General features: G+C 35.3%; 2 protein-coding genes and 1 long non-coding RNA gene across 3 annotated transcripts; all 3 read right to left on the bottom strand.

Annotated features, from left to right (window-relative positions):
- Positions 1-4195: 4195 nt before the first annotated feature.
- Positions 4196-7363, bottom strand: LOC306853766 (uncharacterized protein; the record flags this gene model as incomplete). The annotated part of the gene is made up of 6 exons (XM_079391413.1): positions 4196-4910; positions 5048-5163; positions 5283-5312; positions 5823-6345; positions 6506-6630; positions 7346-7363. 6 exons carry the CDS (start codon positions 7361-7363, stop codon positions 4331-4333), a joined length of 1392 nt encoding a protein of 463 aa, XP_079247539.1. The 3' UTR covers positions 4196-4330.
- A 1048-nt stretch (positions 7364-8411) lies between these two features.
- Positions 8412-10596, bottom strand: LOC306854365. Its single transcript, XR_013782827.1, has 3 exons — positions 10497-10596; positions 10276-10400; positions 8412-10113 (listed from the first exon to the last, which is right to left on the bottom strand). It is a non-coding gene; the product is annotated as an uncharacterized lncRNA (long non-coding RNA).
- Positions 10597-15683: 5087 nt separating this feature from the next.
- LOC306853765 (uncharacterized protein) lies at positions 15684-18113 on the bottom strand (the record flags this gene model as incomplete). The annotated part of the gene is made up of 4 exons (XM_079391412.1): positions 15684-16668; positions 17678-17799; positions 17885-17934; positions 17984-18113. 4 exons carry the CDS (start codon positions 18111-18113, stop codon positions 16125-16127), a joined length of 846 nt encoding a protein of 281 aa, XP_079247538.1. The 3' UTR covers positions 15684-16124.
- Between the last annotated feature and the right edge of the window lie 233 nt (positions 18114-18346).

Genomic DNA, 18346 nt, shown 5'->3' with positions numbered 1-18346 from the left:
GCTTTGTCATTAACAGGGCTTTTTACACTTTAAATAGTTAACCCTGGGTCATTCTAAACCCTGAGTAAATCCTGGGTTAGGGTTATCTTGTTTCACATTTCACACTGCTCATAAATTACCTGGGTTTAGAAGGTTACCCTGGGTATTCATTTTAGTGTAAAAAGCCTCATCTCATTTCTAACATTTAATGCAAACTTTGAGCTATATTCATTTTTAATAGACTGGAAACAGACTTACTTCTTTTCAAAGAAATCGATCATACCGGCAAGAGCATTAATGTCCACATTGTCATCTTCAACACTCTCTGTCCAATCAGGAAGCAGAAAGAGCAGCAGGAGTCCGCTTAGAATCATGGTGAACTTCTAAAATCATAAAACACACAGAGAAAAACTAAATACATTCATAGATACCATGTGCATTGTTTTTAAAAAATAAATAAATAAAGTGACGAAAACCTACCACTCCCACAAACACTTTTGTGTGTTATGAGTCTTAAATGTGACTGGCAATGTTCTTTGTTGCTCCAAATCTGTGAAGTGATAAGAATGACAGATAAAAAGAGAAAGAGGAAGAGGATGGGATTTACTCTGAGTCTAGACCTGCCCTCTCGTTAATAAAGCTATGTAATTACTAAGAAAACTGTCGTAATCGCGGACTTTCCCAATCTTGAATAATGCCATTAGCATTTTGTGCTCGTATAGGTACGGCTCTTATATGAATCCGTGTTATATGGTTTTAATAAATATCTGTCTCAATACATGTTTGCATTTTTCTTTGAATTTGAATCAGCTCTGCAATAACTGTAGTTGAAGTTGACTCAATGTCCATATCTTGAATGAATCACTCTTTGTAGTTTCAAGAATCAGTCTGCTTTGAATCGGTTCATGAGTCAGTCTAAATCTTTCAAACAATTCACTCAGAGAATGCATCGTTTGGAGCAGTTTCCCACTTTGAGAAAGTTTAGAACACAAATAACAAAAAGGGTGCTGGATGAAGAGTATATGAAACTATCTGAACTGAAACCAAACCTGAACCTTATCCTACAGAAGCATGAAACCAAACCTGAAAATCCATTCGTTTGTGAGAAATGACAAAAGTCTTCTTTTTTAGATTGACATCTGCACGTGCGGAGCCTGTCAATGATGCTGTAATTCAGGCAAAACCAGTTTTCAATTAAAAGATTATAAAACAGCACACTAGAGTACCACACTATTAGAATAGCATGTGGCATGTTTTTTTTTTTAAATACATTGGTGTACAAAGTGAATACTGTAGTGTGTGAGTATTGATTTGTATAGGCCTATATCAAAGTACAGTGATGCAATGTTATGCCATCCGTAGTCACACACTTCACACAGCCCTTGCGATGGCCAGCCAATAATGTGAAGAAAAACAGTCACACATATTTTCTGATTTTTTTTTTCCCTCACTTTGTTTTTACTTTCTCCAGTTCAGCAGGTTACACCATAGAATTACACACTGTAAACAATTTAGACAATTTTACAGAATTTTACAGTTTAAACATTTTACAAGATGTAGCTGTAATTCGCAATGCATTATGGGTCAAATGAGGTTTTATAGTTATTAACAGTATATTTCCATGTCAACTGTAATTAATTTACAAGAAGCAGGTGTTGTCACTGTAGCTCCTGGTTTTTACACTAACTTACTGTAGTGTGGCATTGTGGGATTGCGCGCGCATCGTTCAAATCTGAAATCCAGCCGTCTGGAGCAGTGCCAGAATGATTGAAGATTAGAGGCTTTATTCGTAATTCCTGGTAAATTCACTTAATTTTATTTAAGTTAATGTATAAGCGATCTCATGCCACAATAGCCTGCTATCACGACAATCAGACAAGCGGCCTTGGTATGTGCAGTAAGCTGGAAACTGCTAAATGCTGCATTTTTCTCATTTTGGCAGTTCAATTTTCTTATTGAGAGCATTTAAAGTAGTGTTTACCCAACTTTTAAGGTAATGCCCAGTGCGAACGATTGTCGTAGTAACTACTATCTGTCGAAATAACTGACGAACAGCAAAATATGTGAAATTTAATTTGTTTGTGTGTTCAACTGTCCCATATTGACGTGACATCTTACTATAATTTGAAACTGTAGTGTACTCGACATTAAAGCTTGTCCGGGACCATTTTTTAGTGAAAGACATCTTTACATGGCCGATCGGACAAGTTAACGTTAGCGTGATTAAAACTTGAGTGAAACAAATAACCAGGGAAGCATCGAAACGCAAGACTGATTTCATTGATTACATTCAACATCAAAACGAATAATCTTAACGGCACACATAAACTCACGGAAGAAACATGAGGTAAATGTTCAAACTGTTGAGTTTATTTATAACATATGATATTGTTAAGTAGCATAACAAGTGATCTGTTGCTGATTATCACGATTGCACATGTTACAATATTTAAATATTGTTCAATAAACAATTAAAGTGAAAGTGACATACGGCCAAGTATGGTGACCTATACTCAGAATTCATGCTCTGCATTTAACCCATCCAACATGTACACACACAGAAGTGAACACACACCCGGAGCAGTGGGCAGCCATTTATGCTGCGGCGCCTGCGGCGCCTGGGGTTCGGTGGGAGTTGGGGGTTCGGTGCCTTACTCAAGGGCACCTCAGTCGTGGTATTGAGGGTGGAGAGAGTGCTAGACATTCACTCCCCCCACCTACAATCCCTGCAGGCCCGAGACTCGAACCCACGACCTTTGGATTACGAGTCCGACTCTCTAACCATTAGGCTAAGACTTCCCATCCACAACTTCCCAATTAGTTAACATTGTTACTTACTTTTTAGACATAATATTGACTGTTGTTCTATTTCACCAACGAAAATAGTTATTACAACTTCAGTCTGGCGTCTTCAGATGCGTCAGGCATCTTTTGCACACTTGAATTATTTCAAATGTAACATGTTTTACTTGAGTAATTTCATTTGTGAAAAAGGCTACTTATTTAGTGTAAGTACTGGGAAATGCTGATTGTATTGTATAAGTGGCATTTTTACATTTATTTTATTGAGCTAGTTTCATTCAGTACTGAACTTTATTCTAAAGCTTCTGCTTGTTTTTATGTGCAGATGCTTTGTTGGAATCACAACACTCACTGGATACAAGACGGATACATAGAGGCAAAACAAGAGGGACAACCCTCATGTGTGCTCATCTCAGAAAGTTGATGGACTTTCAGTATGTATTTATGAAATTGTCTTTTGCAGGAATATTCTAAATTTAATAGAACATAAGCTCAAACAACAGAATTTGTGGTATAATGTTGATTCCAGCATTTTATTTTAATCCTTTTTTAACCAAACTTATACAAATTCTGTTGATTGACCTTAATTTTTTATAAAAAATTAATGTTCTACTCAGAATATGGCTTGTTTTTTGTGATATAACAGGTATTTAGTTATTTTGTGATGTTATGTTATTTTTATGATAAGATTTTAACTGTTGAAAGACTGATATTTTAATTTTTACCAGTAAAAGCCTTGCAATGTCTTTCTGTAAATATTTATTTGCAGCATCTTTGACTTGGTTTTTATTCATTTGTAAATGTATTAAGATCAGTATGTTACAGTTTACTGTTAAAATTATTATTTTCTGCATTTTCATAGTTAAATTATTACAACATCATCTTTGGATTTAGTGGTATTTACAGGATTTTATTGGCAACTTTTGTTGTCAGGTAAATACTGTACTTTAGTGAGAGTACAAAATATTGCTGAAGTTGAATTCAATGTTACTGTAAAAATACTATAAATTACCGTATTTCACATACAGCAATTAACTGCCATTTGCTTTGCAGTATTATACTGTAATCCATTTTACAGCAAGTAACATCATTTGAACAAGATTGTATTTGCCAGTAACATCCTGTAAATTCTACGGTACATTTTTTACAGTGCAGATATGGAATGATTGAAGAATGACAGAATGATTGAGGACATGTATATGTACTTATTCCTACACAAATAGACAGCCACTCTGAAAAAAACAAAACAACAACAACAAACACACACCATCAAAAAAGGGTATTGAATAATAACAAAACAACATAATGATTTTAAACTAAACGGTTAAATAAATACACATATTTTTCTGACTTTACTGAGACACATGAAGCTTATTTGTAAAATGATTTGAGGGCAGACAGCAGTGGTGTTTTTAAGATGAAATTTCTGTTTATTGTGATTCTCTGATTAAACAATGCATATAACCTCGACATTCTTTTGGTTTTTGCCTCCTATATTGTAAAAAAGAAAAACAGCCTGAAGCTTGGAGTCATTGTAACTCGTATTAATTCATGCTGTAGGTGAACGCAGACAGTGTGCGTCTATGGGGATGTTTTTTTCTCCTTTACAAGCATAACACTGATTCCCACAGCGGTAGAGAGGAACATGAGCCACAATCTTCTTGAAGTTCTCTTGAAGATCTTGCTTTGTTTTGTCAGCCCAAAATATATCCTTAAAGACAAAAGCTTTCACTGAACTGTGCTTGCTCCAGTTCTCAAGGCCAGCCAGAATGTTATAAGGCCTCGACTCATTAAGGCAGGATTTTACACAGGGAGATTTGTACGTGTAGAAGATGGTACAGCTGTCTTTTCGTTTATTCAACAGGTTTTTCATGGGTGGAATAGGATGGTTTTCGGTAGAAGTGAGTAAGAGACGCTCAGCATGTATACTGAATCCATCCGTCTTTTTAACACGTGCTACAATGAGTTCTTTACCTTCATAGAGTGGATTAAACGTTTTCACATCTGGACTCTCTTCCTTCAGGAAGTTGTCAGATGAAGGCACAAAATCCTTTTCACACTGAGACGTATGTACATTGATGGCAACAGCATATTGCTGTGGATCCTTGTTCACACTAAAAGTCTGATAGCTGTAAAACATGCAAAACATTAAACTCAAGCAAACAACCTATGACACGAATATTGTTGCCTCCTTTATTGATTTTGTTCCTCTTTTTTAAGTCACTTTGGACACAAGCGTATGTTCAGTAACATCAGGTATACTTACTTTTGATCAAAGAAGCTTACAATACGACCAAGAGTGTGAATGTCCACAGTCTGTGGCTTCGCGCTTTGAGACAAAAGAAAAAGCAGGAGAAGTCCTTTAAGTGGAGCCATGGATTTCTAGATTTAAAGAATTGAAGGCACAATTAAATATGAAATACACCCAAAAACATGCTCAAAAATTGGTTAAAATGTGAGAAATAAGTATTCAAACAAGACTACCTAATGATGTTACTTACCATGGTAGTTTGTGCATTCACACTGTCGTCCTCACAGGATGTGAGACATGACACCAACACCCACTGTGTTCATCTTCTCTCACGCTGTCACAGCTGCGTAAGCTTGTTTTCTCTCTTGCCAGAAATGTTGACATGCCCCAGAGTGTGTATACATTTTTTGGTCATGCTGTTCTTTAAGTATTTTTCTTTTCACTGTAAATACAAACACCCTTACATCTGCACATTTTGCGTTATATCTGCAAGGTCTTGCTATGTTCTCCTCTTTGACCTCTTGAGACACACTGGTGTGTTTATGAGCATTACTGTGTTCTCATCTTCAAATGAAATCCACACAAAGTTTGCTAAACAGAGAGAAATATTTTATTTGTTCAAGCAGGAGCAAGATTATTTTTAAAATGCATTTCACTAGTTCATCTACGCATACATCTCAGTACAGAATCATGCAAGAAATGAATGTTAATACATAACTGAAGGCAGACAGTGTGCATCTATCGCAGTGTTTCCTTCTCCTTTACAAGCATAACACCGAGTCTCACTCACACAGCGGTAGAGAGGAACATGAGCCACAATCTGCTTGAATTTGGTCTGAAGATCTTTTGTAGTGTCAAACTTCCAGAAATTCTTGAAGACAAAAGCTTTAATTCCATCATGTCCTGTCCAGTTCTGCAGGGCCTTCAAAATGCTGTGTTTGCCTGTCGCATGCAGACACGTATCGACACAGGGAGACTCAAATGAGTAGAAAACAGAGCAGCCGTCATTTTTTTTTTTTAAGAGTTTGGCCATGGGCGAGTTGCCAGCAGGATTCAGCAGGAGAGACTCTGAATGCATATTGTATTGCTTCTTTTTACTGCTTACAACCTTTCTAGTTCCTGCAGCGATGAGTTCTGCACCTTGGTAAAGTGCGTTTGTGTCATCAGTAATAGCATTTTTCACATTCAATGCATTCTCTTGAGTCAGAAAGTTGTTCTGTGTAGGATTAAAGTTCTGTTGACACTGATGCTTTGGCACATTGATGGCTAAAGCGTATTGACGAGGATGTCCATCTCCATCGACTCTCTTATAGCTGAAAAACAGTAAACAGGATCAAGTATTGCTAAAGACACACACCCATCATGTCTTCTCATTTCTCTGCTTCTTCTTTGTTGCTTTACTTCCTTATTTCTTACTTTAAGAAACTCTTTAAATTCTTATTTTTTATTATATTTAATAGAAGACAGACTTACTTCTTTTCAAAGAATTTTATAATACGGCTGAGAGGTTCGATGTCCACACTGTCACCTTCAACGCTTTCTGTCCAATCGGGAAGCAGAAAGAGCAGCAGGAAGCCACTCAGAAATACTGTGAACTTCTAAAATCAGAAAACACAGCACATGCAGAAAAACAAGCTAAATTCATTAATACCACGTTCTTCATAATATATATTACACAAATTATATTACTCTTAGTAAATCTTGAGTCTTGAATGTGACTGACCATGTTTGCTGTTCCAAATCTTTAAGTCCAGAGATGCTGTGTGAGTCCCCACAGAAGGAGTGATACGGGTGAGGAGGGAATTCATCAGATTTATTCTGAGACTGGACCAGCCCCCTTCTTTAAAAAAAAATCATTTCATAATCATCACTTACTTTCCTAATCTCAAACTATGGATGAAAGTAAAAACCAGGGACTCAAAACAACTTTAGAAGAAAAGTGCAAAACTTGCTCTATAGTTCACAGATCCAAATGTCTGATTAAGACCTTGAAGTTGGTTCAAATGTCCAAATTTTTAAAGAAGTCAAGTCAGTGTTTGTAGAGTGAGTGTTACACTTTTCTTCTAAAGTTAGTTCCATAAAGGAATGTCTTTGGTATTTTGTATTTGCTTTTAGAAAGAGGCAATTATTATGGATAAGATAAAATATATAATTTGGTTATGTTAATATAATCTAATAATGAATCTGTTATGTAGAATTCAGAAACCGTTGTTATTAAGTGAACTGCAGCCAGCAACCTATTTGCTGGTGCTCGCACTCATGCAAGAGACTGAACATTGAGATTTTGATTCAGTGCTCCGATTATATACTCACGGTGATGTCCTTTTTCATTATTTGCTTGAAAATAAAAATAAGTTGGAAATACCTTTGCAGGCCAAGGGCATAGAATTTAGTAGGGACGCTCGGGACTTGTCCCTACCAATATCCAGCGACTAAATACTATTTCAAATATAGTGAATTAAGCTATAAACGCAATCATAATGCACAATGTTTCCATCTGACATGTATTTTGAGGAGCAGCTCGTCATATTATTGGAATTTCAGGTAGCAGTAACCCGAATATGTTAGTAGATTTGTGTTAGATCTTTGGAATGAAAATATGGATATTTTATTTGTAAACATCATTTTCGCTTATATCAGTTCATGTCAAAAAACTAGCGAGCTAAGCCAGAAGTAGTACTGGCGGTGTTGTAAACATAGCTGAAGATAGGAAAAGCAGCTGAACAGATAAAATGAATCGGTTGATTTAGATCGGAACTTAGGAGCGGGTTCATGAATCATTTGATTCAGATCAAAAATTTGCAAATCTTTTCGGGAATTGAATGATTCACGAGCCACGCTCCAAAATCCCGATCTGAAAGGAAAGGGAAGTGGTGTGTGGCCAAATATAGTGACCCATACTCGGAATTTGTGCTCTGCATTTAACCCATCCAAGTGTACACACAGTAGTGAACATACACCTGGAGCAGTGGACAGCCAATGCTGTGGCGCCCGGGGAGCTTCGGGGGTTCGGTGCCTTGCTCAAGGGTCTCACCTCAGTCATGTATTGAGGGTGGAGAGAGTGTTGGTTATTCACTCCCCCACCTACAATCCCTGCCGGGCCTGAGACTCGAACCCACAACCTTCAGATTACAAGACCGACTCTATCCGTTAGGCCACGACTGCCCCCTTTTGGACTGAAATTATGGTTAGCGAATCATTATTCAGATCAAGACTTCGGAGCACGAATCATTTGATTCAGATAGAAAATTCGGAGCCGGTTCGTGAATCTTTTGAGTCAGACTAGAAATTCAGAGCATGGATGGTGAATCATTTAATTCAGATCGGGATTTCAGAGCACGTATCATAAATATTTTTTTCTGATTATTATTTTTTTATTAAACACTACAAAACATCAAACTATTAGGGTAGTACAGTTATAAAAGCAAAAGAAAAAGAAAGAAAAAATACACAAATACAAATCCCTTAAGAAAATTACCCATGGTTGTATTATAGTAAAAGTGTAGTAACTTTTTATTTTTGCTTACGTGTGAAACTTAGCTAGCAGGAAACACAAATTAATGAAGTTATATTTTCCTTCTCTTTCGAGTAGTCAAAAAATCCAAAGAAAACATCTTCAAAACAGAAAGAAAAGTCTCTTACAAAATGAGATTGGGTTAAAATTTTAAAAATCTAACCAAAATTTCTCTTTGTGGGTACATTGCCAAAACATGTGAATGAATCTTCTTCTGAAGAGTGACAAAAACTCACTTCAGTGTCTAATTCATAATATAATTACATCCATAAACTTTTGAAAATTTGGATTAATTTATTAATCTGTTGCTTGACCTCTTCATATTTAAGGAGAGAAATAGTTTCCAAAGTTGTGCATTGCTTGTTATGATTTTCAAGGGAGTAGAATTTAGTAGAGATGCTATGACAAGTCCCTACCAGTATCCAACATGTTCATTTTGATTTTATGCATCATTTCAATGTGGTTGTCACTCCTGAAACTTTACAGGAGTGGTCTCTATGAAATATAATAACTGTCTTCCAGTCTTAATAATCAGCAGTATTGTCTAGGACCTGGTTGCAACAACCCCCTTACGTTCAGAGGCCCCTGTAAAGTCTTTCAGGCGTTTGCTGCAGCTGGCTGAAGACCTTATGTCATTTAGTAAGAGTGTAGCATGACGTCTAGGTTACACCACATGCTTTCCGAAATCCTCCTCTTTGATATTTTTATGAGAACTGTGAGTGTGTTTATGTGCATTGCTGCAGCCCATAGCCTATAGTCTTAAAAATCCTCATTTGTAAGTTTGGATAAAAGCATCTGCTAAATGAACAAATGTAAATGTAAAGCAAATGTTTACCAAGTGGAAGTATTTTATTTGTTTGAGTAAGAATCGAGATTAATTTTTAAATGCATTTTAGCAGTTCATCTATCTTACTGAATTTAAAAACAAAAGATAGCAGATCTTAATAAAGACTCACAGAACTGTTACAATTCATTTTTTATCTTTTTTGGAGGCAGACAGTGCGCATCTATGGGAGTGTTTCCTTCTCCTTTACAAGCATAACACTGCTTCTCACTCCCACAGCGGTAGAGAGGAACATGAGCCACGATCTTCTTAAATTGGGTCTGAAGATCTTTTCCAATGTCATGCTTCCAGATATTCTTGAAAACAAAAGCTTTAATTCCACTGTGTTCTTTCCAGTTCTCCAGGGCCTTCAAAATGTTGTGGTTCCTTGTCGCATTCAAACATGATTCAACACAGGGAGACTCAAATGAGTAGAAAACCGAGCAGCCGTCTTTTCTTTTATTCAAGAGTTTGGTCATGGGTGAGTTATCAGCAGGATTCAGCAGGAGAGACTCTGAATGAATGTTGTATCCCTTCATTTTTCTAGTTCCTGCAGCAATGAGTTCTGCACCTTGGTAAAATGCCTTTGTTTCATCAGTAATAGCATTTTTCACATTCAATGCATTCTCTTGAGTCAGAAAGTTGTTCTGTGCAGGATTGAAGTTCTGTTGACACTGATGCTTTGGCACATTGATGGCTGTAGTGTACTGACGAGGATGTCCATCTTCATCGACTCTTTTATAGCTGGAAAATGGTCATTGTTTTAGGTGACTAATGACACACTCCCATGTTTCTAATTTATGACCATTTGACAGACAGCTTCCTGTTACTTCTTTGTTGTTAACTTTTCATGTAAACATTAACTTTGGGCTTTTAATATTTTATAGAAACTGGAGGCAGGCTTACTTTTGCTCGAAGAAATCAATAATACGTGAGAGAGTATTGATGTCCACAGTGTCCCCTTCAATGCCTTCTGTCCAATCAGGAAGCAGAAAGAGCAGCAGGAGTCCGCTTAGAAACATTGTAGACTTCTAAAATCACAAAACACACACAGAGAAAAACTAAATAAACTCGTAAATGTGCATAGAAACACTCCTACAAGCCCATTCAAAGTGAAACAAACCTACTCCCAAAATCACTTGTATGATATGAGTCTTGATTGTGTCTGTCTATGCTGTTTCTTCTTCCAAGTGTTGAATGATGAAAGAGAAAGTAGATTTATTCTAGTGCAGACTAGAGTAAATCTACTTTCTCTTTCACTTTCATCGTGTGTGTGTGTGTGTGGGTGCATGCATATACGCACACACATATATACAATTTCTAAATGGACTTTATATATAGTCTAGTATGCGCAATTAAATGAACAATATTCAAAAATGCGAAGTAGCATTAATGTAAATGATGTTTTGGTGGTAGAGTTGCAGGTGTAATATTACTCACCAGTAGAGAGCAGCATTGCTATAGAAATAGATCTGTGCATGACTATAAAATAGATAATATTACATTTAGATATGTGTATATGTCTACAGTTTAAAGTAGTCTTGAGCTGTACAAAATATTGCAAAGCTGATGGAGATTTGATTTGAATCTATTTTCCATTAGCAGAGAAGAAATTAACAATTACCTGGTCATATTTACATATTAGCTGTAATTTGATATTAGCTGTTATACATTTAAGCAATATCTCACTCACAATCACAGCTGTGACTCTAGTCTGTGAGGTGATGCTTATTTGAAAGAAAAAAACGACATGAATGTGTCATATAATTTTGAAAATGTTACAGTAGCCTGATGCACAAAAATCACATCAAATGACTTTCTTGCTCATTATTATTGAAATAAAGCTTTTTCAGCAATGTGTGTTTTTCTGAGTGTAATCAAGTCAAGACACATGTTTGAGGATCAGATGAAAAACAGATCAGACTGTAGTTTTATTTTCATCTGTCTCTCTGTGTGATGAACATGTGCCGGGCCTGTGAACTTTGAACTTTGACCCCTCAGATGACGGAGCAGGGTGAAGGAGAGGACGCTGTTTGAAGGTTGGCATTTACAGAGGAAGGCTTTCTTTCCCTGAGAGAGAGAGAGAGAGAGAGAGAGAGAAAAGGAAGAGTTTGACATGAAATAGCATCTGTCTCCCTGTCCGTTATTCCTGAGGTGTTTGAGGAGGTTTTCTGTGTTTGCTAGGCCACAGGTGACGCGTTTGATCGGCTGAGGAGGAACAGAGACGTGAATCATCCTGGAAAGCGTGAAGACTGCAGACAGATGTGTGAGAGATCACACATATATCCTAACTTCTGTTGTTTTTATGTACAATTAGTTATAATGACTGCAGACCAGTGATATATTTTAGTATCGAGATACTATTATAGATTTAATTAATATTTTGTATTGGTTTTAATTTTAAGTGAAGTGTTGCGTGTTTGTATCATCATCATTTTTAAAAAGTCTATATAGTTTTAATAAATGTTTACTTCAGTTTTTTAGTTATGTTAGTACCATTTTAGTATCAAGTTAAACTAAATTAAAATGAAAAATGCTGCCTTGGCAACCAGCTGAAATGAAATAAGTTAAATTATATTATTAATTAAATAATTTTTTATTTCCATTTAAATTTTTTAAAATTTAATTACATTTTTATTGTTTATTATTATTTAATTTATTTTTGTTTTAATTAACTATAATAACCCTGCTGCAGACTAATTCGATTCCTAAACCCATATCCTAAAAACATTTAGGAAAAAACAAATTTCTTTAAAAAGCCACATTAGCTCTTATAAATAAATGTTGCATTTGTCAACATCTGCAAAAGCTTCCAAATGAAGGTTTTGTTTCCAAATTTATATAGCAAAGTACATACAAACAGGGTTTATTATCATACAATGAATGATTTATTTATGCAGAATATCTGGAGGATACACATACACATACAAAATAAATTAATAAAAAAAACATTCAGATGTGAAAAATGTAAAAGACTACTCTCGTGTGTCCTTTGCTTGTTCAGAGTGAAGTGAAGAACAGAAGTTTGTCACAGTACTCGCACACTCATGCATATGCCCATTTACACAGTATATACAGTATGTACGTACAACTGATGAATTTTACACAGTTATGCAGCTGAACTGAATCAATACTCACCTGATTTGAGCTGTAGAATGACACTCTTGACTGGTTAGAGCTGCTTTACAGCAGAATGTGAATTTGATATACTGTAAAACTGCTGTAAACAAACTATATTGTATAAAGTACTTTGGAAATGAAGTTGACTTTTTGACTTGGCTTGTATGCATGTTCGGTATAGATAGATACAATATAAATACAATGTAAAAAAATGCAAGTGGGTAAAAAATTATTTCTTTAAAAAAAAAAAAAAATTTGATTACTAAGTGAATAAATTATAAGTGTTTTCACACATGATCACTTTGTGTAGGTCATCAGTAAATGAGTTTGGTGTTAAAATGGCAGTGTTTCCTAAATTAAACAAAAGAGCTGTTAGTTTCGAATGATGTGTGTAATGTAGAGAACTGTTTAGAGTTTTGCAAAAAGTTTGTTTTACAATATCAAACTGAGTTTAAAGCATGTAATGTGCTTATAGTTTTGCAGACTTGGCCTAAAGGTCAGGTATATGAGTGAATGGTTCCACTAAGTGGGCCTCAAAGTATCACTTTTAGTGTCTAAGCAATTTTAAAAAACTGTATACCAAACATGCCATTTACAGTTTATTTCAACTGTTTACACACATTTTCAAAGCTTTGCCTCTCTTTTTCAAAACTTTACACACAAATTCAAGTCGCTTTCAATCTATATCCCACATACAGTAATGTGTAAATTTGTACTTGTGAAAGGATATATGGCATATATATATATATATATATACTGTTGCCATAGTTTACATACTAACAGAGTGCACTGTTAACTTGACAACAAGACTAAGCATTTTGACTATCTTGTTTGTGCACAATGACACAAGAACTTCATTGACATAAATACTTACTTTTGAGAGATGAACTAAATATTGAGTAATTTACAGGCTTTTGCAGGAAATCCATTGTGTGGTGCTGTTAGGATTTGTTTTGAGAAATGCACATACGTCTTTGCCAGTATTACAATAAGGATGATTCAAGAAATGCACCAAAACTGTAGGTTTTGAACAATGGATGCAAACGTATTTCCTCTTTCTTACTGTGTAATACTGTATTCACAACCACAAATGCTTAAAGCAAAAAAAATATATAGTTTGCTTTTATCATGCATTCATGTTTACTATGATTTTTTCATGAAATATTTAATCTCTCTGCCAATTACTTTCAATCTTGTACAGAAATGTACATAGGAGCTCATGAAAGAAGAGCTTTAGGTTTTGAATAACTGTGTGTATATGATAAATCCAAAAATATGATATTATGGCAAAGGTGTTTGCAAATGCTTGCTTTTGAGATGTGTTTGTGATATTTTGAATGCAGTGCTTCATTTTGCTAGAGATGTGAGGCATTTTGTGTGTGCAATTCTTGGATTTGTGTGTAAAATTTTGAAAAAGTGTGCACGCAATTGAAAAGAAAAAACGGTAAGTGTACCACAGTTGGAAAAATGTACTTATACATTAGTAATATATTTTTAATAAAATCAATTTAATTTAAACTTTGGATTACTGTATAAAAGTCTACTAAAATTGAACTCATTTTTAAAGCATTCAAAGCACACTTTTAAGAACTACATTAAGCAAACTCCTCTGTATATTTTTACGGTAGTATACTTTATTTCAATGCACTAAAAATCTATTTAAGTATTAGTGGTATTTAGTATACTTTTTCAAGTGCACTGAAGTACTACTGAAGTAGAAATATACTTTTATTTAAGTTTGTGCTTGATGAAAGCATGACATAACTACATTTAGAGTGTATTTTGAGCTAGAACATAGCATGTCAATCTATTTTTGGTATATACTTATCATGAAATACATATATTTTAAATAAAATTATATTATTATATTTTTCACTAGGGTGTGAGTCTTGTGCAAAAATATCTGTTATTTTCTGTGTTGCAGTGTGGTGCAAGGCCTTGTGGTCTGTTTGACAGTTGCTTTGGTTGTAAATGATCTGGAAGTTTCAGTGTGTGTGTGTGTGTGTGTGTGTGTGTGTGTGTGTGTGTAAGTGTGTGCATGTTTATGTGGTTTATGAGGACACAAATTTGTATAATGACATGGGTATGACAGAGGTATTACAATATGAAGGTGGTTTATGAGGACACTGCCTATGTCCCCGTAATTCAAAAGGCTTAAAAAACATACTAAATGGTGTTTTTTTGACAATCTAAAAATGCACAAAGTCTCCTGTGAGGACTAAGTTTAGGTGTAGGGTTGGTGCAGGGCAATAGCACACACAGTTTGTTCAGTATAAAAACCATTACGCATATGGAGAGTCCCCATAAACCACAAAAACCAACGTGTGTGTGTGTGTGTTTGTGTGTTCCTGCCTATTCTGTGTGCTCCTGGATTTGTAAGAATAAAGACTGTTTATGTTTAATTCCCTTCGTCTCCTCGTCTCCGCCACAGTAGGCGAATTGTGACAGATATGAGGTGCAAATCATTCATTAACACACCAGCGTTTGATCACTGAAGCAAGGTTTACATAAAAGATGCATAAAAAATAAATCTATCTCATCTGTACACTGAGGCGGTGGCATGATGAAATCCTTCAATGATGCCTGACGTGAAAACATCACTTTCAAAGTTAAGTTACATTCATGCAGAGGGTGGTCTGAAGCAGTGGTTCTCAACCAGTAGACCCCTATTTAACATTCAGACTAAAACATGACCCTATAAACCACCAACAGCAACTGTGAAGACTAAATAATAGGTTATAGTTCTGTTTTTCACCAAACCCTATCGCGCACCTTCAGAACACTTATATATGGAATATATGGAGCAAGTCACATTCTATGATACTTTTGCAAATTCACGTCCTTTTTTAAAGCTTGAAAAGAGTCACCATGTCATTATAGTTCATGATCCAGTGTGAACAAGACAATTTAAAAAAAATTATCCTTTAGTGTTCAGAGAAAGAATGGTCATACGGCTTTAGAAAAACATGAAGGTGAGTAAATAATGGCATAGTAGTACATCTTGGTTTTTGAGAAAACAACCTCTGAGGCCTGTCTTGTCACAATTCTCTAATGTTATTAAAATATACAAAATAGTTTTATTTGATTTGGCATTTTTGCAGATATTTTTCATATATTCCATTCTTCTTACCCACAAAAGAGGGAGAGCTTTGACCCTAGGAGTGAAAATAAAGAATAAAACCGAAAGTATGGTGCATAGAAATGTTTTTATTTTCCCAAGCAGTGTTTATGAAACCATTACACCCAAGCATAAACAATAGAGCATTTTAATAAAAATAAAATATTGAAAAACATTGAGGTCCACAAAGAAGTAAACCCATGTGGTCATAATGGCAGATGTTTCTGAAAACAAAACCATTCATTTACTGGTACTTTTTTATCTATCAAGACGATTAGAGTCACTCATAAAACAGTCATTTATTTAATCAAATGAACATTTACACTCCCCTTTCAGAATTGACCCATTTGTAAGAATTATATCCCTACTTTGTGAAAGAAAAAGCAAAAGGCAGCATATGAAAGCTCCATTTGAGCATTGAAGCATATCTTCAAAAGATTCAGCAGCTAACTAGCAAAATCAGGCAATTTAAAGCATTTCTTTCAAACTCAAGTGAGCAAGTGAGACCTAATTTAATTTAAAATGTTACACATTGGTCTATCACTCTTGAACCTGGTTCTCCACAAAGGATACAACCTTGTTTACAGCGGTAAAGTGGCACACGATCAGCAATTATCTGTAGGTTCTCACGCAGATTTGTCTTGTTTTTGTCCTTTGTATATATGTGTCTGTAAACAAAGGCTTTAATTCCCTGGTATGCCTGTAATTCGTCAAGACCTGGTATAATATTATCTTTCAGATTTTTATTAAGACATCTGTTTATACAGGGAGATATTAAGGTGTAGAAAACCACACATCCATCCTTTTTTTTATTCATTAAGTTTGTCAAAGGAGAATGGTTTGAAGGATTCATCAGTAAATACTCGGAATGTGCATTTTTATGACGTCCTGCAGCAATGAGTTCAAAACCTTCGTAGACCTTCTTGCTGTCAGGTATTATGTAAGGTTTAACTTTAACTGATGAGTCATTCTTCAGAAAGTTCTTTTTTGATGGGAAGAAACGGCGTCGACACTGCTCCTTTGGGACATTGATGGCTACTGCATACTGGCCGTTTTCATAACTGATTGAGAAAAAAAAATTATCAACACATGCAAAATAATGGAGAAGTCAAACACGCATGCTGGGACTGTGTGTAATAGTGGATGATGAAAAGGAACTGTAATAGCACTTTACATCGAGGGTACATTTGTTAACATTAGTTTATGCATTATATAACATTTGTAACAACAATTAATTACTCTTTACAGTAGTAATTAATTATGTTTAAACATATGCATTTCTCAACGTTAAAATGTGTATGCATTATTTAATGTGATGTAGCCATGAACAACACCTCTTTATTAATCTTGATTTATGTTCAATTAATAATTATATGCTTTTCTTAACATTAAAGGGTGGAGGCTATTTGTTAAATGAGGTGTGGGCTGTTAAATTATTACTAACGTACATTCGAGGTGGTAATGCAAAATGGCACGTCCACTTCAAGCGGGAATTTCATTTATAATAAGATTGTTTATCTCAATTTTCAACAATCTTTAAATTGTCATTCTCATAGCATACAGAATTCCATTCTTGCACATCTTGAGTGTTCCACAGGCTGAATACCACTTCCAGTTTGAGCACAAGAGAAGCACCCCCTGGGGTTAAAGTAGAAGTTGACTAGAAATTTTTTGACCTGCTTGAGGAGGGACGTAACACTTTCTCATTTTACTTCTACTGGACTAGAACAAAAAGGAACGACATATAAGCTGGCAATTGTTAGCCTGTATCTTATGTCCATGTTTTTGATTAGTGTTACAACCCATCCTACTGTTAACTCTGTTATTTGTTTATTTCATTAATTGATTTTTGTGTGTCAAATGAAATAAATGCATCAACAAAGGGGTCATTGTGACAATTATGTTGATATATATATTTTATGTGTTTATGTCTATTTGTGCTAAACAGTCTGAATCCCTATGAATATAGTGAGATCGCATTGTTAGGCTACCTACATTATGCATGTATTAATGTTGACAAATACAACCTTATTGTACAGTGTTGCCCCTTCATTTTGTTCAGCATCATACCGTTTATGAAAACATTTTTGAATCCTGGAAAGGGTGTTAATGTCCACATTTTCATTCACCACACTTTGAACACACAAAAGCAGAATAATCCCGAGTAGGACCCTCAAATGCGCAGTGAAAACCTTAAATGAGCAAAAACATAATAATTAACAGAACAGTCATAATTTTCCTCCATGTAATCTATTAGCATAGTCCCGATCTGAGTACCATTCCCTTTCTCCTCTCTGTCACTTCTATAGTCCTGTCAATTGCTATGGCTAAAATTACAAGAAGAGAGTAAAAATTAATTGTAGTAATGCTGCTTACCATGATGACCAGATTCAGTGATGAGCTCTTTAGAGATGATGTGTGAAGTCTGCTCTGGTGTGAGAGTTGTGAACTGGTGAAGCAAACGCATCACATTTATTCTGTCCTTCTTTTGCCATCTAGTGACCATATCTCTACACAACAGCACTAATAAATGGCTCAAAAGCAACTATGGTCACAAGTTCTGTAGTTAAAGTTCAATGGAAATAACGACCATAGTTAGCTAACGATGGTTGGGAGAAACGCACCCCTGGTGGTATTTCATGTTAGAATAAAGCAACTTATTCTCTGTGCCCATACTATCCTTTATCATCTACTACTCTAAAAAATAAAGGTGCTTCACGATGCCGTAGAAGAACCTCT

Source organism: Barbus barbus (genome assembly GCF_936440315.1).
Source record: "Barbus barbus genome assembly, chromosome: 34".
Lineage (NCBI taxonomy): Eukaryota > Metazoa > Chordata > Actinopteri > Cypriniformes > Cyprinidae > Barbus > Barbus barbus.
The sequence above is the reverse complement of the archived record's forward strand: the minus strand, read 5'-3'. Positions and strand labels throughout refer to the sequence as shown.